This window comes from Ailuropoda melanoleuca, chromosome 8 (assembly GCF_002007445.2).
Source record: "Ailuropoda melanoleuca isolate Jingjing chromosome 8, ASM200744v2, whole genome shotgun sequence".
Taxonomy (NCBI): Eukaryota; Metazoa; Chordata; class Mammalia; order Carnivora; family Ursidae; genus Ailuropoda; species Ailuropoda melanoleuca.
In genome coordinates, this window is record NC_048225.1 from 55,521,700 (window position 1) to 55,548,882 (window position 27,183).

Genomic DNA, 27,183 nt, shown 5'->3' on the forward strand with positions numbered 1-27,183 from the left:
AAGCATGGACTGTGGAGTCAGAAGGTCAGAGTTAAATCCTGGCTCCCACTTGACTGCGGTGGGAACCGAGCCTCCACGTCCTCGTGGGGACCTGAGGATGACACTGGGCATCCAAGGAGGTGCATCGAGGCTGCAGCCCAGGTGTTAGCACCAGCGTGCTCACCGTCACCTCCCCATCTTCTGTGACCTTCCCGTCACAGCCGGGGTCCTTGCTGTCCTCCAGCCCCACAGCCACACAAGGCTGTCGAGAGAAGGAATGCTTCACAGACACAAGGGAAGGTGTACGTTGAATACCACGTTTGAGACTGCTGTTGGCATCAGAGGCTTAGTCTGTGACCAGGGGACAGAGTTAAACTACCTGCCCCACCCCAGTGTCACGGCTAAATCTTGGCCTCCTCCTTCAAAGGAACTAACTAAAACAATGACCATAGATTCACAGCACCTCACCGGGATCCTTTTCTCTCTGACCTTTGACCCCCCACCCCCACCCACAAGCCAGACAGGCAAGTAGGAGGATGTCCTCGGCTTTGGCCCTGCCACCACCTGGTGGACAACCTTCCCCTCTGGGCTGCTGCATGGCCAGCTTTGAAAGGAGTGGAATGAGATGATTTCCAAGGGCTTCTCCAACTCCTATGTTGTAGGTAAGCTCCGTTCCTAGACGCAGTGAAAACACCACACGAAGAGGTCACAGTATTTCAGAGCAGACTGACAGACTTCTCGGGATGGCCGGAAATTGATCATTCAAGCACTGGACTCTCCCGCCTCTGCCACCCCCCGCCCCCGGGAGAAAGCAAACCCTCCTCTGGATTGTGATCACATCCCAGGCTGTGCTAGTCCCTCGCTGCCCGAGGCCCGCCACAGCTTTCAGTTACGGAGCCAATCACTGCCCAACCTGAGTGGCTTTACAACAAAATCTAGCTGCTCTGAATCTTTGCATTTATTTTGTTCACTACAAAGAGGTTTTTCATGACAAAAATACAAGCAACTTACAGAAATTTTAGTTTAGAAGAGAGCATTGTAATTTGTCCTGAAATCCGACAACTTGACGCAAGCAGTGTAAGTTTCCTCCTAGACTCTGTCACTGTTGGTCTGCCAAGAGCCCTGCAAGTGCCAAAGAGCGTCTTGTTCCCGGACCATTTTCTCCTGGTCCTACGGGCCAAGAAAACAGACAAAATACTTCTGCCATGTCTGTTTCCGAGAGCTCTGGTCTGGGAATATTCTCCTGGAGTGTTCTCCTGACACAACAGAAATGAACCCACAAATAGGATTCACACCCCTTTCACACTGTGTGCTAAACACCTAAGCAGCCTTCTTGTTCTCGTCACCCCCTTGCTTCTGTGAGGGGTGGGGGACGAGCCTGGTCAGAAGGCCGCCTTGATTAGCTGTGGCCTGGCTCACCCCTTCACCTGTCTGGGCCTTGCTTTCCTCATCTGTAAAGTGGGAATGAGAAGGCGATACCAATGTCCTGAAATCCGGGAGGATCAACTGAAATAATGTGCAGAGAAGATGGAAATATTTTTTGACTAGTAGAAGTGTGTCCAGAGGAAGAAAACAGCCTGTACCCAGATGTGGTAGGCGGACTCGCCACAGATGGGGCCACACCTGGTGCCACCAGGGTTCTTCCGGAGAACTTAAGGGCCAGGACCACCTCTATTCAATCGTGTTGAATATTGAATTCAAACTGCCCCAGGTCTTGCTCTGGGCACTGGAGACATAAATGACTCAGATCTCCTCCCTGTCACCAAGGGGCTCACATCTGGTGGGGGTGACTCAGGAACACCAGACTCCAGCTAAGGTATGTCTTTAGGGAGAAGACCAAGGGGCAGCAAGAGCCCAGAACAAGGGCTTCTGTCATTTCTCCCTGTCACTCTCAGGCTCACTAGGGCCTGAATGGGCAGGGCAGACAGAGGAGGCAGTACTCAGGCCTGGAGAACAGCCCCAGGGAAGAGCTGTGTCACCTGGGCCCCAGAGCTGTGCGGCTGAAAGTCTCACAGGTGAGGAACCCCCCCGCCCCAAGAAGACACTGTGATTTGCCCAAGGTCTCTCAGGAAGACCACTGGGAGCAGAACCTAGAACTGGGTGTCCAGACCAGGCCAGCCCCTCTCTGCAGAAACTGAGGGCAGTTTTCAGAAAAGAGGGAGTCCTGTGTTCTTATCCCAGCTCTGCTGGGTGACACTGCACAAGACCCTGGCCCCTCTCTGGGCTTCAGCCCACGTGCACACCAAGGGAAAGGCCATTCTCGTTTTGACATTAGAGACCTGAACTCAGGCAGCCCGAGTACCTGAGGACTGAAAACCTGGAAGGTGAAAGGCAGAGGATACTGACGGGGTTTTTAGCCCCAGGGCTCTATCCTCCCCCCTCTAAAGGGAACTTCAAAGGCTCGATGGAGGGGCAGCCTCCCCAGCTGGCTTTCCGGAGCTCCTCCCCTGCTCAATCTTTGCCAGCCCCTCTTCCTCCGCACCCACACTTCCCTGGAACGCTTTGGCCTGTCGCTGGCCCTTCCAGACTTGCTCCCCCAGGAAGCAGTCCTTCCAAGTAAAGTGAGGTATGCATGTGCTGAGGTGAAGCAAATGCACCCCAAGGGGTGCTGTCAGATTGGCCCCACAAGGAAGGGAAGGTTTACGGGAGCAGAGGGCTTGCTGTCCCTGGAGCTGAGTCCGACATTTCTGAACGCCTTTTCTGGATTATCTAAGCAGCCTTCACTGCAGTCCTGTGAGGTTCCTGCCCCGAGAGGTGTAGCCGCTAACAGCCCCCCCAGGATCTAGTTCACCTCACGCTCGTGGCCCTGCTTGTCCCGCACTTCAGGGGACACTGACCATAATCCTAGGCAGCCAGAGCCCAGAATGGAAAACAGAGAGGCTGCAGGGAGCGATTTAGGAAAGACAGAGCTAGAATCCCCCAGCGGTGAGGGCAGGGCATGTACCACTTGGGGACGAAGGGTCGGGAGGACGGCCTGCAGCCCTGCATAATCGGGGGCCCAGATTCTCAAAACGTTATTTTGTTGATGTGCTGTATGGTGACTAATATAACAAAATAAAAATTATTTTTAAAAAACTGTCAAATCAAACTTAAAAAAACCAAAAACAACAAAAACCGCAAGTGTAATAGACACAATCCAGCTGTGCCGGCTGTGTGATCTCACAATACTTAATCTGAGCGTCAATTCCATCACCTACGAAAGAGAAACTACCTCCCAGCCACGCTGCAGGAAAAGTGCAGGGCACTGTGCCGGACCCCGAAGCACTTCGCTTGGTAATCGTGGCTCCTGAAGCACCCGGCCTCCAGGCGTGAATCCCAGGAGACTGGAGACTGGCTCAGCAGACGCTAAGCAGCTGGTGACTCCTGGTGGCCACTGGGAGCCAGGACAAGAGGGCTGGGCCTCCGGGGCTCAGGCTGGAAAGTACTGGACTCCTAGCATCTTCAGCTGTTAGACTTGCTGAGTCAGCCATTTAACAGACATTTCCCGAGGCGCTCTCTGGGCCGGGCCTAATCCCGGGAATTACTCTGTTCCCATCCTGCCCTCTTCCAAGAGCTCCCCGACTGAAAATGGAGGGAAGGAGACACAAAGAGGAACACAAGGGGAGAGGAGGTCCCTAGCCAGCCTGGTAAGTGAGGAAAGGCTCTCAGTGAGAGGATCCCGAAGGACAAATTTGAGTTGGGGGCTGGGAGGGAAGAACATTCTGGGCAGAGAGAAAATCAACGTGCGAAACATTCAGAGTAGCAAGGAAATAAAAATGCAGCTGAGGTCAGCGGGCTCACTCCTGAGGGCTTTGGATTTAATGCCAAGAAGCTTCTCTGCAGGCAGCCTGGGAACTTCAAAGGGTTGTATCTGTGACCATGATACCTTAGAAAGTCACTCTGGCCAGGGCAAGAGGGGCCGGCGTTGCAGCGAGTTTAAAGTTAGACACAATGTCTCCGGCCCCTGGTGCGGGAGGATGTGGGGCACGAGGGGAAGAGACACTTACGTCGGGGAGATGATGTCCAGGAGGCAGCTGGGTATGTCACCTAGAGCTCAGGAGATAGCGGGGCCAAAAGCAGTGGTGATGGGAGAGTGAGCAGAGTGTGGCCTGGCTGTTTAATCAACATGCGGCCTTTGGCACGTGCCAGGAGCTGCACAGATACTAACACGCGGAGTCCGTACAATAAATTCTGAGGTGACCACTATTTTTCTTTTTTTTAAGAGAGGGAGAGGGAGAAAGCGTGAATGGGAAGTGGGGGAGAGGGGCAGCGAGAGGGGGAATGAATCTCAGGCAGACTGCTGAGCGCGGAGCCTGACACGGGGCTCCATCTCAGAACCCCAAGATCACGACCCCAGTGGAAACCTAATGGATTGTGCCACGCAGGCATCCTCTGCGGTGAGTACTATTATTTGCCCCTTTCACAGGGGGTAAACTAAGGCACAAAGCCGTTAAGGAACCTGCTTAAAATCACCCAGCTACTAAATAGTGGGCTGCGACTCAAACACAGCCTGGCCGCAGAGTTCAGGCTCTCAGCAACCTACCGCTCATCCTGGGAACGGCTTCCAAACCCTGGAAATGGCAGTGAGCCCCAAGGGAGACTTTGTAAGGTGATAAAGAAGGAAACTGAGAATTCTAGAGTGAAGGCTTTGAATCTCAGATGAGCAGCGCTCCACAGTAAGGTCCCGTCACTCGGGGACAGAAGGCCCTTCTGCTGTCTTGTGACTGGCGATGGCTGTCCTGCTGATGACTCCTCCGTGCCCAAGGTTGACAAGGGAAGTGGGGTGCCCAGGCTCTGCCCCGCTGGGTCTGCCTTGTACTCCACAGGCCTGTGGTGCCTGCATAAGTGAAGCCCCAACCCAGGCCCAGCCCACGGCTGCCCTCCCCAACACACAGACCCACACAGGCTGTTCCCCACCCGTTCTGGGCCCTACCTCTGGAGCAAGAACGTGCCCCCATCTTAGGCAGGCCTGGTGTACTAAGTACTTGACATCACTCTCTGGTTTGTTAGGACCCTCTCCATCAGAGCCCCTCTGGGCTGCTTCCTGTGCTCCCTTCCTTGGAACTCCCAACGCCCCTCCACAGCCTCAGTCTACCCTGGGTGCCTGACATAGGAGGGCCCAAGGTGTTGGCCTCTGGACCAGCTTGGACCAAGGGTGAAATTCCCATGGCCCCAAGAGCCACTGCCCTTTGCTGCCTGTGAGCCTTTCTTCGTGCTGTCTCCTCAGACGCAAACAGCACTGAGGCCAGACTGGCTCTGCCCCAGCTCTGTGCAGAAGGAGGAAGGGGGCCAAGCCTGGGTGTCGTCGAACCACCAGCCCAAAGGCCTCTGCTACCTGAATGCTGCAAAGAGGCAAGCAGACACCAGTTTAGATGCAATTTTTTTTTAAAGTTTTGTCAAAGAAAGTGAGAAATCAGAGATTAAAAAAAAAAAAACCACCCAAAAAATAGTGTAATTCCCCCCCACACACACACACACACACACACTTTTTTTTTCAACAGACAGGCCAGGTCCTGCCAGGCCTTATTCCGCATGAAATGCCCCAAGGCCACCCCCACCTCCCACCCCACGCCCACCCCCACTTGCTCTGGAGGCCTGTGAGCAGTGGGAAGCTGTCCTCTGGCTTTGGGCTTCGGCATGGCACTAGTGCCAGAGCACAGCCTTCCTGGCCTGCTCCGCGCTCACCACATGGCTCCCCGAGGGGCACCAGGCCACGGCGTTGACGGCAGTGCTGAGGAGAGGAAGGGACAGGCTTCAGGGAGGCATCAGAAGCCAGGCCTGCAGCCTGGGTTCTGCCCCTGGTTACTGGAGCCGGGCAGTTTGAGGCTCCCTCTGAGCCTGCTGCCTCACCTGTAAAATGGGCTCACAGAGCTGTCCACACACACGGGAAAGCACCTTGTGAACTAAGAAGGGCTTGGGGGGGTGGAGGGGGGGTTAAAGGTGTGGGGACAAGAGCTGGGGGCTCCAGGGTCCCAAGCATGTCAGAACCTGGAACTGGCTGAGCAGCACTGGGGCCGGGGTGGGGGGAGGGGTGGGCAGGAAGGGCCATGCTCACCAGTGGGGTCCCCGCAGACTACCCTCCAGCTTCCCGGTGTCTACATTCCAGATGTAAAGGGCTCCGTCCCAGGAACCTGCCAGCGCATAGCTTCTATCCGGGCTGCAGGGGCCACAGCAGAGCAAGCAGGAGACAATCAGAGGTGAGGACACACACATGCAGACAGAGACGCAGACACGCAGACACGGACATACACGGCCAGGTGCGGCACACTCAGGCAGAGGCACGTGCTCTCACAGACACACCTGAACACGGCTTTGGTCCAGTCGGAACCGCACCTGAAGCCATCAGCCCTGAGGACAGACAGAATCGGGGTCAGAATGAATGCGGCCGACGGTCCCTGCCCTCAGCCAGGAGCTTCAAGAGCTCCCTCTCTCCGTCACGCTTGGGGCACCTCAGCAGGCCCTGGTCCAGAAGGGCCTCCAGGATGGGTCCCCTACTGACAGGCCCCAAAGGGCCCTTAACAAGGGACGAGAGACCCAGCTGCCCCGGCCAAAGCCACAGTGTCAGCGGGCACAAGGCAGGCACCTGAACACCTGGCGGATGTTGCTGACACGAAGGTCAATGACCTTGAGCGTGTCATCTCGGGAACAGCTGAGCAGATGCAGCTGGTCGTGGCTGAGGTTCAGGGAGGTGACCCGGCCCTGCACAGGGATGACCTGGGTGCAGCAGGGGACCCTGAGGAGCAGAGACAGAGGCAGGGATGAGGAACAGGCCACCGAGGCCACTCCTGACAGGTTACCGAAGTCAAAAGGTGCCCCCAGGTCTCAGATCACCGGGGCCAGGACTGACGCGGACTAATCTCTCGCCCACTACAGCCAGCCCCTGCCACAGAAACTGAGCCAGCCTCTGACTAGAAGCTGAGGCCTCGAAACCCCTGGGTCACTAAAATAAGTGCTTGACAAAAAACAGTGAGAGTTGCCATTAACCATGTGAGAGCGAGCAATGGGCTTCCAACAACAGCCCCGCACGCCTGGAAGGAGGCGCTGCAGACAGGCCTGGCACTGGCTTTCACGAATCATCCAAGCCCAGTGCGGGGCTCTAGACTGAAAACACAACTAAATCTGCTGTTTCCTTTGATTAACAAGTGGGAACTACGTAGAAAAGGGGGCTCCTCCATTTTGGTTGGCAAGGCCCAGGCCGAGTCCAGCAGCTGGACCAAGAGCCACTAAAACAGTACCACAGGTCCCCAGAGGCAGCGGAGCCTTCACAGGGCCACACCGAGCACAGAGAGGCCACCACAGCCACACTCCATGAGGTGCCTCCATGGCTCCATAGCCAGAGAAAGGAACGAGAACACGGGAAGCCTCTCCCCGTGCCTCCACCACCCACAGCCCATGCCTGTCACCTGCTGTCCCAGAACCGGATCTTCTGGTCATTGTGGCCACTAATGATGACATGGTCCCCACACACCACATCATTACAGTAGGAAAGGACATTGATGGTCCTGGAGCCTGGGGACCAAGGAGCAGAGCCCTAGCCTCAGAAAAAGGTTGTGGAAACCATCCCACTGGACATACGGAGAAGCTGAGGTCCAGAAGCCCCAGAGGGGTAAGTATCCTCTCCAAACTAGAACCCAGGTTGCCTGCTTCCCAGCCCAAAGCCCGAAGTCACCAAGACACCAGGCAGAAAGCACCGATGAGGGGTAGAGAAGGGAGGCCTCGGGAGGTTTCACCCCAAATGCCTGTGAAGCTTAGAGCCATTCCCAGAGAACAGGCTGAGGTATTCTTGACCTGGCTTGGGGGTGCCAACAGGTAGGGAGGGGGAGGTAGGGACTGGGCCTCACAGTAGGCGCGGCCGAGGTCCCACTCCTTCACTGTCCGGTCTCGGCTTCCAGTCACCGCCTGGTGCCTTGTTAGCTTGAATTTGGCAGCCGTCACCTTGTCTGTGTGTCCAGACAGTGTTTCCTGCCCCGCCATCCCAGGTATGGATCAAGGCCGTGGCCGAGACTCCATAACACCCCCTTCAGGGCCCAAGGCATGACCACTGACCCCCAGGGCTGCCTCCTCAGTCAGACCTTACCTTGGACTGTACCTCTCCCACCTTCCAGAGCTGGGCGGCCTGATTGTAAGTAGCTGCTAATACCTGTGAGCCCTGGAGAGATGGAAGGGGAAGGGAAAGGCCCTGAGCCTGGGCCCAGACAGGAGCAACGTCCCTCAGGCCAGACAGCTGGGGCAGGGGCTGCCTTAGAGCCCCAATCATCCAGGCAGGCAGAGCATCCAGGCCCAGGGAAGATCTGTGTAGCAGCCAGAGGGACAGAGTCTAGGACATCCATGATGTTCCCTTATGTCTCAGAGCCCCCACCTGCCCAGTGTGGAGACTGGAGGGTGGGAGGGACACAACAGGGGCATCACATGTCACTGAGTTTAAGTCCCCTCACCGAAGGGTCGAAGTCCACACTGGTGATGCTGCCAGCAGCTCCTTCAAGGGTTTGGTTGGCCTCCAGACGACCTGGAGGGACCGGGAAAAAGACAGGTGAAATGAAGTCACTAACCTCATGAAAAGGAAGAGCTGAGATCAGTCCCCCCCAAGCTGGAGGAAAGAATTCGGGGGGCCTGGAGCCTGCACCTTCCCAAACTGCCAGCAGGGGGCTCCAGGGGGCAGCGGATCATCTCACAGGGCGCCAGGACCAGAGAGAAGGGACAGTCCCTAGGTCACCCAGCAAGCCAGGGCCAACACTTTCTCGAGGAAGCCTCCAGGAAATGACTGACTCCCCAGCACACCCGCCTCTCCAAGCACAGGGTAGATAGTCCACACTCAGCTCCTGAATTCTGAGAGCTCAAGGGATACCAGAAGAGGAGGTCACCTGGTGGACCCCAGGGACCTGTTTCTCAAGGGCCTATCCCTGCAGGATCTAATGAGAAGGGACCCCCACTTCCCCTAACAGGGACCATCTGACCTGGGCCCTCCCCATCCTGCAGACCTAGATCCCAGCCGGTGGGAGGCTCAGCCCAGAACTCCTGCCAAGGGGTCATCTGGCCACGGCCCACAAAATGTGACATGTGAAGAAACACAAACTGATCTAAGACCTTTGCCCAACAAGGAGCAAGCTGAGGGTGGGCTCTGGAGAGAAAGCACTAGGCTGGCCCACAGAGGAGAAACCCTCACCTCCCACAACATTCCAGAGGTGGATGAGGCGGTCAGCCCCTCCGGTGGCCAGGAGGCTGCTATTGGGGCCAAAACAAACAGCATTGACCTCGGAGAGGTGGGCGTCCTATGGGAAAAAGGGAGGTTGGGGCCTCTGGTCCTCCCCACACGCACCCCTCTGCGCACACTCACAGGCTCTCTCACACGCACCCCACACACATCAGGTCCCATCAGCCCTGCAGCAGCCTCCCGCTCCACTTCCCATAGCCCCCTGCCTGGCCTCCTGACCCCCTTCTCCAGGCCATCCCCCATTACTAAGTGCCAAGAGGCTTCTACCACTGGCTGGGAAAGACAACCTGTGCCCTAGCGGAGGGGCCCAGCGTCGCTTCCCTGGCCTCCCTGGACCACCCTGGGGCTCACGCTCCCCGTATCAGCGCCCCATGAATGCGGCAGCCCCTCCCTTACCAGCACATCCTGAACCTGGCTAGGAGGCTGGGCAGCCACACACACAGGGATGCTCTGGTACCGCAGCTCAGGAGCTCCCCCGATGGAGTGGCCTCTCCTCTTCTTGAAACTGGGTGGGAGGCAGGTGTTAGGAAGGCATTTGACACAGGAGTCTCATGCTCCTGAGGCGGCAACAATAGAAAGCAGACAAGCAGCACGTGCCCAGAGGAGCAGCGAGCTCGTTCCCAGCCCAGCCTCTGACCCCAGGGGTCAGTGTGAAGGTGGGAGGAGCACAGAGGCAGGGGAGAGTTGGTGGATGGGAGCAACCTTGGGCTGGGGTTTCAGTCCTAGCCTTGCTGCCACTTGGCTCTGGGACCCTGAACAAGTCCTGACACATCTGAGCCTATTTCCCCACTGAGTGGTAGTCCCTATCCAGGCTCAGGTTGGAGATCTTCGTCCCCTGTGAGGACCATGGATGAGGGACAGAGCGTGGAGGATAGCCAGGCAGGCCTGGAAACGAGGGAAAGGAGGTCTGGGAGAGGCAGCAGAGATTCAGACAGACAGCTGGGCAACACACGGAAGGACAGATCGAGACATACACGGACCAAGCCTGGACTCCAGAAGCCTGACACGGGCCTCCAAGGGGCCGAAACCCTTCACATACATGTGGGTGCACCCACACACTTACTCCAGAAGCTCCTTCACCACATCCACACAGCGGGAGAGCGTCAAGGAGGTGGCAGAGGCAGATCTGGGGTAGAATTAAGAGAGATGTGCTAGGGGACTGGCCAGTGAGTGTGCAGGCAGCAGCCATCCATCCCTACACCTGCTGGGGACCCTGAGGCTCACAGGCCTGTGAGCTGGGCCAAGAACTTGACTCCTCCAAGAGCAGGAGAGCAGGACGACCCACAGCAGTCCCAGGAAGGTGGAGGCAGGGAGGGATTTGGCAATAAAGTCTCCCACAGTTTCCACCATGACAGTAAGAACTGCCTCGCCACCCAAGTGCCCCCCAGCAAAAGTTCTGGGGAGGCTGAGCTGGGGCATATGGGGGAAAGGGTGAAGGTGCCCTCAGGCTGGACTAGCACAAGGCTGGGGGATGGAGGGAAGTAAAACCTAGGCCTGCTGAGTGACCTCAAAAAAGCCCAGAAGAGCATGTGTCCTGGGATGACCTGGCCCACCAGGGCTGCCAGGGACTTTGGGGACCAGTATCTCATGCCCTTCCCAAAGTTCTTTCACTGCCCCCAGGCCTGGACACCAGTGACCTGCAAGGAAGGGCTGAAAGAGAAGCCTTCAAGTTGGTGAATGGAGCAGGGGGTGGGGGACTGCTTCAGTGACAGATAAATGGCGATGAATGGGGGAGCCTGAGGGGAGGGGCCCTCAAGGACTGAAGCCCCAATCCATCCGCTGCAGAAGCGTGTGAGAGCTCACGTTTATACCTGCTCACATATTCACACACACACACGCCTGTGACAGGTGAGTCCTGGGCCTTGCCCACAGTTCCCTCCTGATGACACCCTTTCACCAGCCTGACACCCCGCCCCCAGAGCTCTGGTCCTGAGAAGAAGAGAAAGAGGCCTTGACACTGGAGACCAGACCTGCCTGGGAGGTCTGAGCTGTACTGCTGCCTCTCCCCAAACTCCTCTCGGCCCAAGAGCTGGGCCCAAGGCCCTAGAGGAAGGCTCTACGGTGTGGCCCAGCTCAGAGCTCTGGGATGGTCCTCACCTGAAGGGCCTCTTCCACTTCTCACCAGCCTCACTCTTCAGGGATAGGGGCTCAGCAGTCAGGGCCAGAGCCTCGGTCTCCTCTCTGATCCCGTCGGCTATGGTGTTTGGGCTCCTGGGAGAGGGAGTGAAACTCGGGAAGCTCAAGAAACCAGCCCCTCCCTGCCTCCAGAGCACCGCACAGTGAAGAGGGGTCTGTGTGGGCGTGGGCGCACGGGTGGAGGGTAGGGGTGCCGGGTCCTACCACCACTCGAGTCTGCACGTGTCCTGTGGGCTCAGTGTACCCGGGGGCCTCGTGCGGACAGGTGGGGCGGGGTAGAATTGTAGGCAGAGGCCAGAGAAAAGGGCGCCCGACAGCACGCGGGGCACACCGAGCGGGGGAGGCTCGGCGGGCGGGGCTGGGCGCATCCCCACGCTTACTCGCTGATGCTCACTGTCCGCTTGGCAGCCTTCTTTAGCTCCAAGGACATCCGCTCCTGCTTGGCCCTGGGGGTAGAGAAGCATCCAGAGTGCCGGACCGGCCCGACGCTACTTGGGACGCGGAGGTGAAGCGCGGATCGTGCCCTCCCCCCCAGGGGCGCGGCGCTCGCGTCTCCGAGGGGCGGGGCCGAGTGCGCTCACTTCTCCTGGCGCTCGAGGCGCAGGTTGCGCTCGGCGGCAGCGCACGCCTTGCGCTGCACGAGCCGCTCCAGCAGGTCGCGCGCCTCCTCCTCCAGCCCGCGCAGGGCCGCCTCCAGGAGCCTGGCGCGCGCGCGCAGCGCCTCGTAGGCCGCCCGCTGCGCTACGTTCAGCGCCCGCTGTGCGTCCACTTGCCGCGTCTGCTGCGCCCGCGCTTCCTGCAGCTCCGCCACGCGACCCCCCAGAGCCGCCAGCCTACAGGAGGGGGACTCTGCGTCACCGCCCGGCGGGAGCCGGTCTCAGACGTGGGACAGACTTGCCCCTTCCACGCGCTCGGGCGGGTGCCTAAGCCAAGTCTCCAACCAGCGGCGTGGGGAGAGCTCTCGGGCCATGCTGGAGACACGCAGGAGCACCCGGTTCCCCCTTCCCCGGCAGAGATGGCCCGAGCCACCCGGAGATGGGCGTCCCTCCCCCCCCCCCGCACTGGCCCGCGCCTCACCTGCTTTGCTGTTCCTCCAGCGTCGACTCCAAGGCGCCCAGCGCAGCGCTCTGCTCCACCGCCTGGTAGGCCATCTGGGGGGCCAGGGGCCAGAAGGTGGGCGGGGGCGCCTCCGTAGGGCTCCCACCGCGCCTCCTGCCCCTCCCCGGCCTGCTGGAACAGAGTCTGTACTCCACCCACCCACCCTTTTCCTGAACAGAAAGCAGACGTTCAGACGGGTCTAGGTCCTGCCCAGGAACGCCCTGCTCTTTTTGTGGACCGGTGGAAGGGCCTTAGTCTCTGGAGTCTAACACCTGAGTTTCAGTCCTGGCAGTGCCACTTATTTTCTGTGACCCCGGGGTAGTCATTTAGCCTCTGGGAACCTGCTGTTTCCTCACCTGTGAAGTGGGAATGATAGTACTTACTTCACAGGGTAATGTAGAATTATTAGAAGGAGTAATATTTCAGATAATAGCAGACGTTTACATAGCACATGTGTGTCATGCCCTGTTCTGAGCGCTACACACATACTGACTTTTAATCACCTTAACAACAGCATGAGGTAGGTTCTGCCATTTCCCCGATTTTACAGACGAAGACAGTGGCACAGAGAGCTTAAGTGTCTTGACAAAGTTACACAGCTAATTGGCCGGCCACTTAACAGGATGCTTCAACTACAGGACAGGCCTACAGGAAAGGTTCAAGGGATGTGGGCTCTGTTCCCTGCTTCTCTAACCCTGGCCTACCCAAGCGTAGATCCAGAGAACAACCAGGAGCCCTAAGCAGAGGCACGGGGCAAGAAGAAGAATGGGCTCCGGGAGCATAGAGGCCACGCTGAATACTGGAGCTGCCCCCAGCCCAGGAGTGGTGGTGAGGGTCACCTCATCAGGCCCCTGCCTCTTTCAGCAATCCTTCAACCAAGAGCTGGGGAAGCCACGAGAGGAAGGTCAAGTCCCACTGTTTAGAGCTGAGGGGTCAGTGGAAGAGACAGACCTCAGGCAAAAGAGTTCCCACCAGTGTGACGAGAGGAGCACGAGGAAATAACCAGGGTTGGGGCTCTGGTCGCTAACATGTCCCTGTGTTCTTTCTCCCACGGGCTGGTGCCGGACGGATTGAGGAGTGAGGCCAGTGCTTCACAGCTGCACTGACCCATCTCCCTGCGCGCGTTCCTGCGCCTGCAGCTGGCCCAACTCCTAACGTCTGTCGGTCCTTCCACCGCTGAGCAGTCTGACCTCCACTTCTGCTTCCTTGCCTGTCATTTACTTTCATTGATATTCTGTTATTCAATATTTGGGGAGGCTTTTCAAAATCCAAATAATAGTGATGGAAAACAGATGAGCGGTTGCAGGGGTAGGGATGGTTGGGGGAGAGGGGTGAGTTGTGGCCAAAAAGGGTAGCAAGAGGGAGATCTTTGTGGTGATGAAATCGTGCTGTATATTGCCGGTCCCACAAACCTACACAGGGGAACAACGTGACAAATATATGTACGTCTCACACCGATATGTTTCCTGATCAGTTTCCTGTGTGCACATAAGAAGTAGCCAGTCTTTGCAACTTCCTGTGATCTATAATGATGTAAAATAAAAAATAATAGTAATGATACATGCTTGTTGCGATATGTGAAACAGTACTAAGAATTAAAGAAAAAGCCACTCCCCATCCCCTGACTTATCCAGTGGGAACTGACTGGTGTGTGTCTGAGGAAGTGCCAGGGAGGAAGTGCTGAGGGCAAGGGGTTTGTGGAAGTGTCCCAGACAAAGGGGACTGTGAGTTCAGAGACAGGGAGAGTGGCAGGAAGTGCAACAGGAGGCTGGAGAACTCCATTGGGAAGGCTAAAGGGCTCTGGAAGATGTATCCCAAACTGACAATGGGGGAAAGGGTGAAGGGGCCTTCACTTCTTTAGTTGATGGGCTTCTGTTCTCTTGAAATGTTCACATGCATGTACGTCTGTATTGTCTTTTTTGAAGGGAGATCTTTTTGTTATTAAATTATATCACTCTGGGGGCTCAATTGATAGAGCATGGGACTCTCAATCTCAGGGTCTTGAGTTCAAGCCCCACATTGGGCATGGAGGCTACTTTAAATTATGTGTGTGTGTGTGTGTGTGTGTGTGAGTGTGAGTGTGTATACATACATACATATATATCTCTCTCTCATTGTGAGTGCTCTATGGAGAATGGATGGGAGTGCCAAGGGAGGAGTCATCCAGGAAGAGAGGAGGGTAACTTGGGCCAGGCCAACAGAGAGTGGATGAATTTGGAGGCAGGATCCAGGAGCTGATGACTGCTAGCTCAGGGTGAAGGGCTGAGAGGGACCAGAGGTGCCCCCTGGTTGCCAGCTGGGGTGGGGGGTCTTCCTCATCCATCATTTAGTCTACGAATATCCATTAGCATGGACTGTGGAGACAGACCCCAGGGATAAGTGGAAGCAAAGCAAGGGCATCCCAGGCCTTGGGGATCTCACAGCCCAGAAAGTGCCTCAAATGTCAAGTGGCAACTACAACAAGGGCTCTGAGGGAGAGGCTCTCTCTGGGTCCATAGCCCCATTCGCACACTCGTTGGGCAGGTAAGGTGGCATGCTGTAACTAGGCATGTGTTTATGGCCTATCAGTCTCCTCCACTGGACTGCAAGCTCCATGGGGCTGGGTCTCGTTCTTATCTTGTGCCTTGGACATGACAATTGTCAATAAATCTTTGTTGAAAGAATGAATGGAAAAATCCTGGCTCCACTTCTCTAAGCCTCAGTTTCCTGCTCTAGAGTTGTAGAGGATTAGCTGAAATAATGCTTAGGCCAACACCTGCAGGAGTCACCTCTCCATGTGATGCTGGCCATATACTGTGGGGGAGACGGGGAATCTGATTTTAGATGAGTTGTCCAAGAACCCCAGCTGACCGAAGAGTGCGGAACTCAGGAGAGATGGCTAGGCCGGAGACAGGCCCTTGAGGCACAGGAGTCTGCGAACCCACCCAAGCTCCAAGGAACACCCACATTTAAAGGGAGGAGGAAAGGAACCAGAGAAGGAAGTCAGAAGCAACCGCTACAGAAAAGAGAAGAAAAGCAGGACACTGTGTTGAAACTGCAGCCAAGAGATACGGCGGGGCGGGGGCAGCGGTGTCAGGCAGAGGTGGCGCACCTGCCGTGGAGGGGGCCGGCTCCCTGTAGTCTGCAAGTGTGCGCTGTGCGTCAGCCAGTGCTAGGCCCCAGGGCTGGGGAGGCAGGCTGTGAACACAGCGGGCGGGACCAGCCGGAAGGGGGCCTTGGGCACCTCATCCTCCTCTCCGAGCTCTCACCTCACCTCCTCTAGCTGCTGTTGGAGACCACCTCCTCCTGGGCTGCCAGAACCAAGCCAGAGAGCACTCTGGCACTGGACTGGGGGAATGTCTCTCACTTGCCGGATCCCTCGGACCACATCCCCTGGCCCCTGGGGTCCTGGATTCTGGCCCCACGCCATTCTCTCTCAGACCCCTGCCCAGCCTACCTCACCGCAGTCCCGCCGGACCCTCTCCTCCTCCTCTTGCCACTTCACCCTCAGAGTGGTTGGTGACAGGACTTGGTCTGAGTCAGGCCCCGATTCCTCCTCCCTGCCAACCAGTAAGAACAGTGTTCATTGGTTCCGCCACAGGGTGAACACAGAAAGCCTGAAACCAAAACCATGAACTTTCTCCTAAGTAAGGTGGAAGCCAGAAGCCAGTAGAGGAAAGAGCAAGTCTCCAGAAACTGGAACTGCCCACGACTCTTCTGCTCCGGGATTTCCCCAGGCCTGGGGTTCACTAGCGAGGACCCTCCTTAAGTAGCCCCCCCAGGGGAGCCTGGGCGGCTGTCAGTTGAGCATCTGCCTTCGGCTCCTCATGACCCCAGGGTCCTGGAATTGAGCCCCACATTGGGCTCCCTGCTCCTCCCTCTCCCTCTGCCTGCCACTCCCCGTGCGCGCGCGTGTGTGTGTGTGTGTGTGTGTGTGTGTGTGTGTGTATGCACGCGCTCTCTGTCAAATTAATCTTTATTTAAGAAAGAAAAAAAGCACCACCTCCCAACTCTGAGGCCCAACCTATTCCTGGTTCTCATCTACACTTCCCCTTTGGAATATGTAGCAAGACCCTTTCTGTAGGCCTCAGGTAAGGATCAGGGAGACAAAAAAAGAGGAGGGGAAAAGGCAGGAGTGTGGGGGTGGGAAGGGAAGAGATGATACAAAATGCAAAGATGGACCGAGAAAGGTGGAGAAAGGACATTCTAAACAGCTGGCTTGGAGGAAGTTTCAAGAGCCCACCTCCTCCCTCCCCTGGGTAGCATTTAAGGGCCAATGAGATGCCAGGGAGAAAATGAAGCCGGCATAGGCAGTGAGGGCAGGGCCCAGGCATAGGCAGCCCATTGTAACGGGGAACACTCATACACTCACCAGGGGCCCTGGAGGGTCGCAGGAGTGACATCATTTGGCTCTGGCTGCAGCTTCTCTGAGATCCGGGCCAGCAACTCAGCCTTCTCTAGGAGATGATTATCTAGGGGTACAAGAGGGTAAGCCTGGGGCAGAGACAAACACTTTCCAGCGGACTCCAGGCATACCTCTCTGGCTGGGAGGGTTGCAGGAGCCCAGGGCTGCAGAATGGCAGAGCTACTGTCAGGCTGGGCTCTGCCCTTTGCCTGAGGGTGGTGCCTGTGGGCTCCACCAAGACCTTCAGCCCTGGCACAGCCTCCTCACAGCACCTGCCCACAGGCCCTCCCGGGAAACCTCCTCTCCAGGGGACAGAGAAAGACAACCACTGCAGGGGAAGTAGATGGCTGGCCTCACTGACCACTGTGGGTCCTGAGGGAAGGGGCCGGGGATTGATTCAGCCTTGCCCCAGAGCAAGTCTTTGCCCCAAAGAATGATGAAATAAACTCAGCTCCACCAGCCTTTGGCAAATTACTTCCCCTCCAGGGGCTCTAACTTTCTACTCTAAAAAACAATCCTCTCTTACCCAGGGTTGGTGTAAGGGTCCCCCAAGCCAGAAGAGAAAGTCTTTGAGCAACTATCCAGCAGACCTCCTTGAATTTGGTAGTTTTTGCTACAGACCCTGGAATATCTCCCTCCACCCCCACCACACTCACTTCCTCTTTTCTCACCAGTTCCAGGGTAGGGTGGGGGTGGTAAGCCCAGGCCTAGCTCCTCAGCTCCTTCTCTTCACCCAGTCCCCTGCCTGTCAACTCAACTGAGGTCACTAGCCTAGTTCTCACACAAAACCCCACTCAGCCCCCAGGGCACTGCACTGCCCCCACCCCAGCAAATCTAAAGAAGACGCCATTTTGCCCAATTTATGGGTGAAAAATGAGGCTTAGGGATACAAGCCACCCAAGGCCACAGAGAAGCCGGGAGCTTCATTATGTCTGATCTCAGCCCTCTGGGTCTCTCCAGTCCCACAGACTGCAGCTCTTGGGGGACATGGGTGACTTCTCCCTCAACTTGAATGTTCCCAGAGCAGTGGAAAAGTGAGGTTGCCTGGAAGCAGGAGGCTGGCCTCACATCCCTGAGGGAGGGTACCAGCAGCCTGGAGGGTTGCAGGGAAATGGCCCAGGACAAGAGCTGCAAATTCAGTTTGGGGGATGGGGGGGGAGATAGTTAAGCAACAGTCAAAATTAGGACCAGTGATGGAGCTGGGGGGATAGTGGTTGTGATCCCCCCACCACCACGTGCAACCTCGAATGACCAGAGGCACTTACACAGATGCACACCTGTTCACCCGGGCTTGAACTGCCATACCCACGCCTGACCAGACCCCACCCCAAACACGTGAGTATGACTTGGGCTCAGCCAGCAGCCTGGAGCCCCGTTTCTCCCTCAGGCTGGGGTTGCCCAAGCACAGAGGTGCTCCAAAAACCTGAGCCAGGATCACTTACCACTGGCAAAGCTGAGAGTCTGAGCTTTCTCCCTAGCGGTTTAGAAGCAGCTACTCTGAGAGTTCTTTCACTGGGTCACAGGGACCAAATGGATTGACTAGGTTGTACCCTGGGAACAGCCTCAGGAGGGGGAAGCATAAGAGACCCTAAAAAACCAACACTAGCTAACAATCCCGTGCCCAGGAAACCCAGAGCGGGAGAGATGGGCCCTGACGGGCGAGGAGGGCAGGAGCACCGGGAGGGAGCTCCGTCCTGGAAGGGACTCTAAGCAGAGGCTGGACTGGAAAGGGCAGGAATGCTGGCTAGGCAGAGGTGGGGCGTAACAGAGGGGCCAGGAGGCCCAAGGATTCGGAGGCGAGAAGGCTTTTCTGCACGCGGGTCACCACCCGAGGAGCCAGACAGCTCTCTCCCCGCGCCCGGAGCCCCGTCCCCTCCACTGCCATCTTGCGAGGCCCCCGCGGCGCACTCACAGGCCGGCACCAGCTCCAGGAAGAGCGCCTTTTGCGTGCGGTCCCGCTGCCGAAGCTGCCGCACTATGTGGCGTTTCCAGCGGGCGACAGGCACGCCGGGGGCGCCGGGCCCCGCCATAGCCGCTCTCCCGCCCGCACCGCGCGCCGCTCCCGCGGAAGGAGGCGCGACCGGGGCGGGGCCTCGGGGGACTCCGTGACGTCAGGGGGCGGCCGCGGCGGGGACTCCCCGGACCGTACTAAGAGCTTTCGTCTGGGGAGAAAGCCGCGCAAACGTGCTGGGAAGCCGCCCCCAGGGGCTACACCACCCGGACCGCACCAAAAGTCCTCGCCTGCGTCGGGGCTCCTATTGCTGGGCGCCGCAGCGAGCCGGATGGAGGTCGCGATCTCCGGGGCGGCCTCCCCCACGCCTGTGGGCGCGCTCTCACGCCGGCCTCCCGGTCCCGGCCCTTAACCTCTCGGCGCCGAGCCCCAGTTCGCAGGTAACCGACGTCGCCCACGGTCCCTCCGCTCAGGTCGCGCTCCGAGCTAGGGACCCAGAGACCCCTCACACCCGGACCCTGCCCTGGAGGCGCTCAAGATCTGCGCGGGGGGGCGACACAGACACGAGGCACACGCAGCGTGACGGCGAGGTGAAGCGGCGAGGAGGAGGGGACTGAAGGGAAGAGGCGCTGCTTTCGGAGGTGACGGCGTTTGAGCTGGAACGCGAGGGCTGCCGTAGGTAGGTGCTGGCCAGGAGGAGAGGACGATTGCGGGCAGCGGGAAGAACAGGTGCAGAGGGTTGAGGACATAGAAACTGCCAGGGGACAGAATCTCGTGGAAGGACAGGAGGCAGAAGAGCGCCCGTGGAGAGCGGGGTTTAGGGGCTCAGTTCTTCGCAGAAAATGGAGGTCCCTGAGAGTGAAGGGAGGCAGCCGGTTTCATCCGGCAAATCCCGGGCCCAGAAGGCAGAAGCGGCTGGCCTGAGGTTGCACAGGAGTGGGTGGCTAACGTGGCCGGCAGCCCCGTGTCGGGTCTCGGGGCTCATCCGTTCCTTCTCGTGGGGCGGCCTCTGGAGGAGTAGCCACATCTCGTGCAGGTGCGCTTGACGGTGAGTCACGGGTTGCAGGTGATAAACTGTCTCCAGCAAGACCCCCGGCCAGAGCTCTGCAGGCACGGCTGCTATGAAGAATGAAAGGAGGGATTCGCTGGACCCGGCCTCACCCTGCTCTCGGTGAGTGAATGCGGGGCTGTCTATCCCCCGGAAACGGAGAGAAATCGGGCGCTATTGGGGAGCCACACAGGCCCTGGACGTGACAGGTCTTTTGAGATGCGCATGGTGGGACGGGTCTCAAGCGACACCCCCGGATGATGTACCCCTGCTATGCTTCGAAACCACCCTGAACTGAGCTCAGTGCCCCACATTTCCTTTGCACCAGCTCCTTTGGTACACCTTCCCCTCTAGTCCCACCGACTCCTACTCATGGGTCACGTCCTCCAGGAAAACGTCCCTGCCCCTTCACTGAGTGAAGGCCTTTGACCTGAGCCGCATTCCAAGCCTAGCCTGTCTGTTGAAGGAGTGGGTGTAGGTAGTAACCATCTCCTACATGCCCAGGAGACTCCGTGTACCATGGAGACCCAGAGCCAGTTGGTGACAGTGAATAGATGATATTTCTCTCAAGTGAGGAGTTGTTTTGGGGTGAGGGGTTCATAACCCTTTTTTAAATCGCTCTTAGGAAATTTGAAATAATTTGTCGTTTTTAAATAATATGATGAAGAAGCGATTGATTTTGACTAAAAATATTTATCTTCTATCTTAAGAATATGAGAGATTGTGTTATGAAGTTCACTTAAAATCTTAGATAACATTCATAGTAAAAGCAACACACTCCTATTTTTCACATTTAACATGCTGTTTCATTTATCTTCATGTAAGGAAAACATGATTCGATGACCAATATATATAAAAAGTGACTAAATCATACTTTAGAGACCTAATGCACTTTAGAATATGTAGCCGGCCCTTGAACAACAGGGGTTTGAACTGCGCAGATCCACTTTTGTGTGGATTTTTTTCAATAAATATGGTACTGTATGATGGGAGAAAAAGAAACAAAGGCCGGGCTTTATTGTGGCTTGGCTACTCGGACCTCCCTTGGAGTCTCCAGGCCCAATTCCTGAGACATACAGATTGTAACACTCCTATAGCTCCCCTCGAGGACTCTAATGTTTTACCACTGTAGCTTTGCTCTTGTTAGTGTTATTTCCCCCGATAGCCATGAACACCCCCCAAAGATATATGTTAGCAACTACCTTCCAAGCATATGGCCCACTGACACACATCTGAAGGGTCTCAAGACTAATGTTTTACTAGACAGTGGTAAATAACCTTACCTTAGCAGCAGCTAGCCGCTCAAGGCCCTGGAAGGCCTTGCTTCTAAATTCCTCAGACACTTATGCTCTAACCCCCACTAACTAAAATGTGTTTAATCAGTCACTCCCCACAAACACAAGTGCAGCTCTTTCCGCCCACAGGTCCTGTCCCTGTGCTATAATAAAAGCACCTTTTTGTACCAAAAACATCTCAAAAATTCTTTCTTGACCATCTGCTCGTGGCCCCACATCACTGTAAATATATATTCTCTTCCTTATTATTTTCTTAATAACATTTTCTTTTCTCTTACTCTATTATTGGAATTCAGTATATAATACATATAATATACAAGGTATGTGTTAATCGACTGGTCAACAGTAGACTATTAGTAGTTAAGTTTTAGGGGAGTGAAAAATGATATATGGATTTTTTACTGTGCAGGGGTTGGTGCACTTAACCCCCATGTTGTTCAGGGGTCAACTGTAGTTTAAAACTCACATCCAGGTTAGGCATCTCCCAGCAGCTAGAGTGACTATTTAAAAACCTTAATCAGCTCATGTCACTGTAATTTAAAACCCTCCAAAAGGTTTTCCGGCATATTCCATCCAGCATATTCAAAGCAAATTTCAGATCCTTTATCATGGCCTGCAAGGTCCTGCTCACATCTCTGACTTTACATCTTTCTACCCTGTGAACAAAGCCTTATTCGCAACACTGAATAACTGCCTAACTCACTCCCACATTGGATATTTGCCTTGGATATTCTCTATTTCTGATGCTCTTCCTTCAGATCTTTTAAGGGCTGACACAACCCCTTTTTTCAGAAAATCTTCCCTGTTCATCCAATCTGAAATAGCGTCTATTCCCGTCAATGTCCACAACATCATCTAATTGTTCTTCCTCTCAGAGCACTTCTCACTCCCAGGGAGGATCATTTTTCTGTGCTTGTTCAGTTGTTTTCGATCTGCCTTTCCAACCTGACTGGAAGATTCGGGAGAGCCAGGACCAAGTCAGCTTTGATCCCGGCACTGTCTTCAGCCCTAGAACAGTACCTGGCACCAACTGAGGCGATCAGTAAATATTGCTGTTGCTGTGGTATCAAAACCATACAAAACCAGTTCTAATGGCCCAGGGCTTAGAAGCTGTGAATTCAAACTTGTAGTTATATTGGGTGCCTGGTGCCTCAGTCGGTTAAGCGTCTGACTCTTGATCTCAACTCAGATCTTGATCTCAGGATTGTGAGTTCAAGCTCCGCATTGGGCTCCACCCTGGGCACGGAGCCTACTTAAAAAATAATAGTAAGGGACACCTGGGTGGCTTGGTTGGTTAAGCGTATGCTTTTGGTGCAAGTCATGATCCCGGGGTGCTGGGATCGAGTCCTGCATCCAGGCTCCTTGCTCTTCGGGGAGCCTGCTTCTCCCTCTGCCTGCCACTCCCCGCCTTGTGTTCTCTCTCTCTCTGACAAATAAATAAATAAATAAATAAAATATATTTTAAAATAATAATAATAATTACTAAAAAATAAAAAACCAAATTGTAGCTTTATCTAACTGAAAAATAAATCACATGCACATAGCCAAAAATTTAAATAGTACAAGGGTGAGACTTTTTGCCACACACCATCATATTGGTCAGGTTGGGATAGGCTGTTCTGTGGTCTTTTGTTTCTCCATTACTTAATACATCTATTTCTTAACAGCTCTCATGATTCTGCGCGAACAGTCACGTTGGCTGAGCTCAGCTAGATGATTCTCACTTCGAGGCTCATGTGGCTGCAGTCACAAGCCAGAATGGAGTCACCTGAAGACTCAGTGGGACTAGTTGCTAATTATGGCTGACTTGTTTAGCTGGCAGGAGATGCTGGCTGTTGGCTGGAAGGCTGATTAGAGCTGAAAACCTGAGTGCCTACATGTAGCCCCTCCATTTGGTTTCTTGGAGCATGGTGGCTAGATTCTGAAAGGAAACATCCCCAAAGGAGCATTCCAGCAGGCAGTGAGCTGCTAGTCCTGTATGGCTTGAGCCCAGAAACTAGCCCAACATCACTTGCTCTGCATTCTGTTGTCCAAAGCAATCACGGTCCAGCCCAGATTCAAGGACAGGGGCCATAGATCCAGCTTTCAGTGAAAGAAGTGTCAAAAAAATCTCTGGCCATCTTTAATTCATTATATTTGGCACCAAATAAACCTTCAAATCTTAGTGGCTTAACGCACAAAGGTTTATTTCTCACTCACATCCCAGTGTGGGTAGACCATATCGGTGTGCTCTTCTCCTCCAGCAGTGACTCAGATCCCAGCTGCTTCTACCCAGCATCTCTATCATATCAAAGTTCTTTGATCCCAGCTGCTTAGATGGGGGTTGGGGTAGGGGGAGTGGAAAGCTTTCACACTGACACTTAATTACCTTGGACCTGAAGTGCCACAATCTTCTGCCTACACTCTTAGTGATGAGATCACATCTACTAGAACGGTTGGGAAATACAGTCTTCCCATGTCCCCCGGAAGAGAAAAATTTGTATGAATACATCATTGTTGTTGACACACACCAATTTCCCAGTCTTCTTCTCTAGAAGTATCACCATTAACTAGTAGGTATCCTTTAAGAAATATTTATGCATATACAAAAATACAAAACACAGTTCCACACGTTGCTTCTTTATATAACAATACATTTTCAACATGTAGAGAACTTTGTTTTTTTGTTTTTTTTGTTTTTTTTTTGAGAGAAAGAGAGTTGGGGAGAGGGTTAGAGGGATAAAGAGAATCTTAAGCAGGCTCCACACCCAGCATAGAACCCAACACGGGGCTCGATCACATGATCCTGAGATCATGACCTGAGCTAAAATCAAGAGTCAGACACTTAATGACTGAGCCACCCAGGTGCCCCTAGAGAACTTTCCATATCAGAATATTTAGATCTACCTCATTCCTTTTAAGACTGCAAAGCATCTCATTATGTGAATGTACTACAATTTATTTAATCAGTCCCATATTGATAAACATTTAGGCTACTTCCCATTATTTGCCCTTACTATGTTACGGCATACAGCCTTATACATAGATCTCTTTTTAAGTGTGTTAATGGACCTGTAGGAAAATTTCTATAAGTAATATTTGGAATATATCTACTCAGTCATTATATAACTCAGTAATGTCCATTTAGGAATGTAATAAAAATGAAGTAATTCACAACCGCAGCAAAAACTAATATACGTAGGAATATACCCAAGAAAAATGTTACAAGCTGCAGGGGCACTTGGGTGGCTCAGTCAGTTAAGTGTCCAACTCATGATTTTGGCTTGGTCATGATCTCAGGGTCATGATCTCAGGGTTCTGATCTCAGGGTGATGAGGTCAAGCCCTGTGTTGGGCTCCACACTCAAAGGGGAGTCTGCTTCCCCTCTCCCTCTCCTGCCCCTGCTCTCTCTCTCTCTCTAAAATAAAAATAAATCTTTAAAAAAAAATTTACAAGTTGCAAATGAACAACCAAATTTAATTTGAATGTTTGTATCAATTATATCCTTAATGTATCTTAATGTGATCAATTAAATTAACTGAAGGACATAAAAGGATAACTGAGTGAAAGAAAATACATAAAATGTTTGGTGTTGGGAAGACTAAAAATAAAAATATAATTTACACAAAAAATGAATTCATTATTTTCCAACTGAAATCCCAATAGCATATCTTTTATAGAACTTGACAAGTTGTCTCTGACACTCATCTCAAAAAAGAATACCTGAGGAAAAAATATTTAAGTATAGGGAAAGACTATTATAATAAAAATGGTGTGCTGTTGGTTCAGAAATAGGCAAGATTAATAACAGAATAGAGACCAGAAATAGATCCTCCCCTGTAGGAATTTAATATATGATGAAGGTGGAATTTAAAATAAGTGAAAAGAGGGGTCTATTGAATAATTTATGTAAGGACAATTATTTATCCAGTTAGAGAAAAATATACAGTTAGAGTCCTTACTTCACACCATATGCAAAAACAGTAAATTCCAAATAGATTATATTACATTATGACTTATACACATAAAAATGATAAAAAATATTAGAAACAATTAGGGTAATTCATCTATAACCTTGGGGTAGGGAGACTTTCCTAAACAACACACAAAACCAAAAAATTGTAACAGAAAAGGTAGATAATTTAACCATATCAAATGTAAAATTTCTGCACAATAAAAGACACCATGCCCTGGGACACCTGGGTGGCTCAGTCGGTTAAGCGTCTGCCTTTGGCTCAGGTCATAATCCCAGGGTCCTAAGATCAAGTCCCGTGTTGGGCTCCTTGCTCAGGGGGGAGCCTGTTTCTCCCTCTGCCTGCCACTCCCCCTGCTTGTGCTCACTCTCTATTTCTCTCCCTCTAACAAATACATAAATAAAATCTTAAAAAAAAAAAAGACACCATGCCCTATCAAAATTCCAAGAGATTTTCTTGCAGAACTGGAAATGCCAGTCCTCAAGTTCATATAGAATTGCAAGGCATCCTGAACAGCCAAAACAATCTTGAAAAAGGACAAAGTTGTAGGACTTCACAATTCAAAATGTACTACAAAGCTACAATAGTTAAAACAGTGTGGTACTGGCAAAGGATAGACATAAAAACCACTAGAATAGATTTGAGATCCGGAAATAAACCCATATATCTAAGACCAGTGGATTTTTAAAAAGATTTTATTTATTTATTTGAGATAGAGAGCACAAGTGGGAGAAAGGGGCAGAGGGAGAAGCAGCCCCGGGCTAAACAGGAAGACTGACATGGGGCTTGATCCCAGGACCCTGGGATCATGACCTGAGCTGAAGGCATGCTTAACCAACTGAGCCACCCAGACACCCCATGGCCAATTGATTTTTGACGAGGATGCCAAATTCATTCAATGGGGGAAAGAATTGTTTCTTGAACAAATGGTATTGGAACAACTGGATTTCCATACGCAAAAGAATAAATTTGGACCCTTACCTCACACCACGTATAAAAATTAATTCAAAGTGAATCAAAGATCTAAACTTAAGAGCTAAAACTACAAAACTCTTTGAGGAAGCATTGGGAGAAATCTTCATGAGTATGATTTCATGGATAGGATACCAAAAGCACAGGCAACAAAGGAAAACATAGATTGGACATCATCATAATTAAGAACTTTTGTGCATAAAAGGAGACTATCAAGAAAATGAGAAGATCCTACAGAATAGGAGAAAATATTTGCAAATATATATCTGATAAGGGTTAAGTATCCAGAATATAAAAAGAACTAAAACTCAGAGCACCTGGTGGCTCAGTCAGTTAAGCATCACACTCTTGGTTTTGGCTCAGGTCATGGTCTCAGGTTCATGAAATCAAGCCCCATGGTCGGCTCTGTGCTCAGCAGAGAGTCTGCTTGAAAATTCTCTCCCTCTGCTCCTCCCCCAACTCTCTCTCTCTCAAAAAATAAATAAATAAATAAACCTTAAAAAAAAGAAATTAATATTCAGAGTTGGTGAAGGTGTGGGAAAATGGAGCCATCATTCCTCCAGAGGGAGCCATCATTCCTCTCCCTCTAACCTCTTGGGAGAGCACCTGGGCCATATAACACACACACACACACACACACCCCCTTGGAGCGAGCAACTGCGCTCCAGTGTATGACAGGCTGAATGGTTATATGCATCATGATACATCCACAAGATGGAGTTCAATGCAATCCAAAGAAGGAGCTAGGTAGGTCTTTCCTAACATTGGAAATATATGTCTGAAAGACTTCATAATGCTTCTTACAATCCAATGGGTTTATTTTTTTTATTCTAACGTTTAGGTTTTGTTTCTAAATGACAGAAAAAGTTCAGACTGCTGTTTGCAAGCAGTTTTCACAAATGACACCTTGGGAGTGGGTTGGCTTTATTCTTGGTACATGGAAAGTTAAATGGGATATGATCATCATGTCTTTATTTTTTCTAGATGTGGCTTTGCAATTTAGTGACATCTGGATGTACCATGTATGAATTTTGATTGGATAAATGCAAGAATTTGGTAATAATCATCTTGAGGCAAATGTACAGGTTTTAATTTATTTTTTAAAGAGTTTATTTTTAAGTAATCTCTGTACCCAACTTGGGTTTCAGACTTACAAACCTGAGGTCAAGAGTCACAC

The 27,183-nt window shown here is 53.0% G+C and overlaps 1 protein-coding gene and 1 long non-coding RNA gene across 5 annotated transcripts; one reads left to right on the top strand and one right to left on the bottom strand.

Annotated features, from left to right (window-relative positions):
* Positions 1-2,166: 2,166 nt before the first annotated feature.
* On the bottom strand, positions 2,167-18,887 carry ATG16L2 (autophagy related 16 like 2). 3 transcript variants are annotated; one of them, XM_019807893.2, is made up of 18 exons: positions 18,700-18,884; positions 16,755-16,854; positions 15,840-15,942; positions 12,383-12,456; positions 11,887-12,138; positions 11,686-11,751; positions 11,267-11,380; positions 10,233-10,295; positions 9,566-9,674; positions 9,122-9,227; positions 8,394-8,464; positions 8,036-8,107; positions 7,800-7,920; positions 7,362-7,467; positions 6,542-6,691; positions 6,259-6,306; positions 6,014-6,115; positions 2,168-5,689 (listed from the first exon to the last, which is right to left on the bottom strand). In XM_019807893.2, the coding sequence occupies exons 1-18, from the start codon at positions 18,815-18,817 to the stop codon at positions 5,602-5,604; spliced, it is 1,863 nt and encodes a 620-aa protein (XP_019663452.2). In that variant the 5' UTR covers positions 18,818-18,884; the 3' UTR covers positions 2,168-5,601. The 3 variants fall into 3 exon arrangements, with proteins under 3 accessions (XP_034522289.1, XP_034522288.1, XP_019663452.2); XM_034666398.1 differs by lacking the exon at positions 6,542-6,691 and having other exon boundaries at positions 2,167-5,689; positions 18,700-18,887; XM_034666397.1 differs by lacking the exon at positions 10,233-10,295 and having other exon boundaries at positions 2,167-5,689; positions 18,700-18,886.
* Positions 18,888-18,924: 37 nt separating this feature from the next.
* LOC109490883 lies at positions 18,925-23,245 on the top strand. Of its 2 annotated transcripts, XR_004627165.1 has the most exons (3): positions 18,925-19,417; positions 19,805-19,909; positions 22,749-23,245. It is a non-coding gene; the product is annotated as an uncharacterized LOC109490883 (long non-coding RNA). The 2 variants fall into 2 exon arrangements; XR_004627164.1 differs by lacking the exon at positions 18,925-19,417 and having other exon boundaries at positions 19,773-19,909.
* Positions 23,246-27,183: the final 3,938 nt, after the last annotated feature.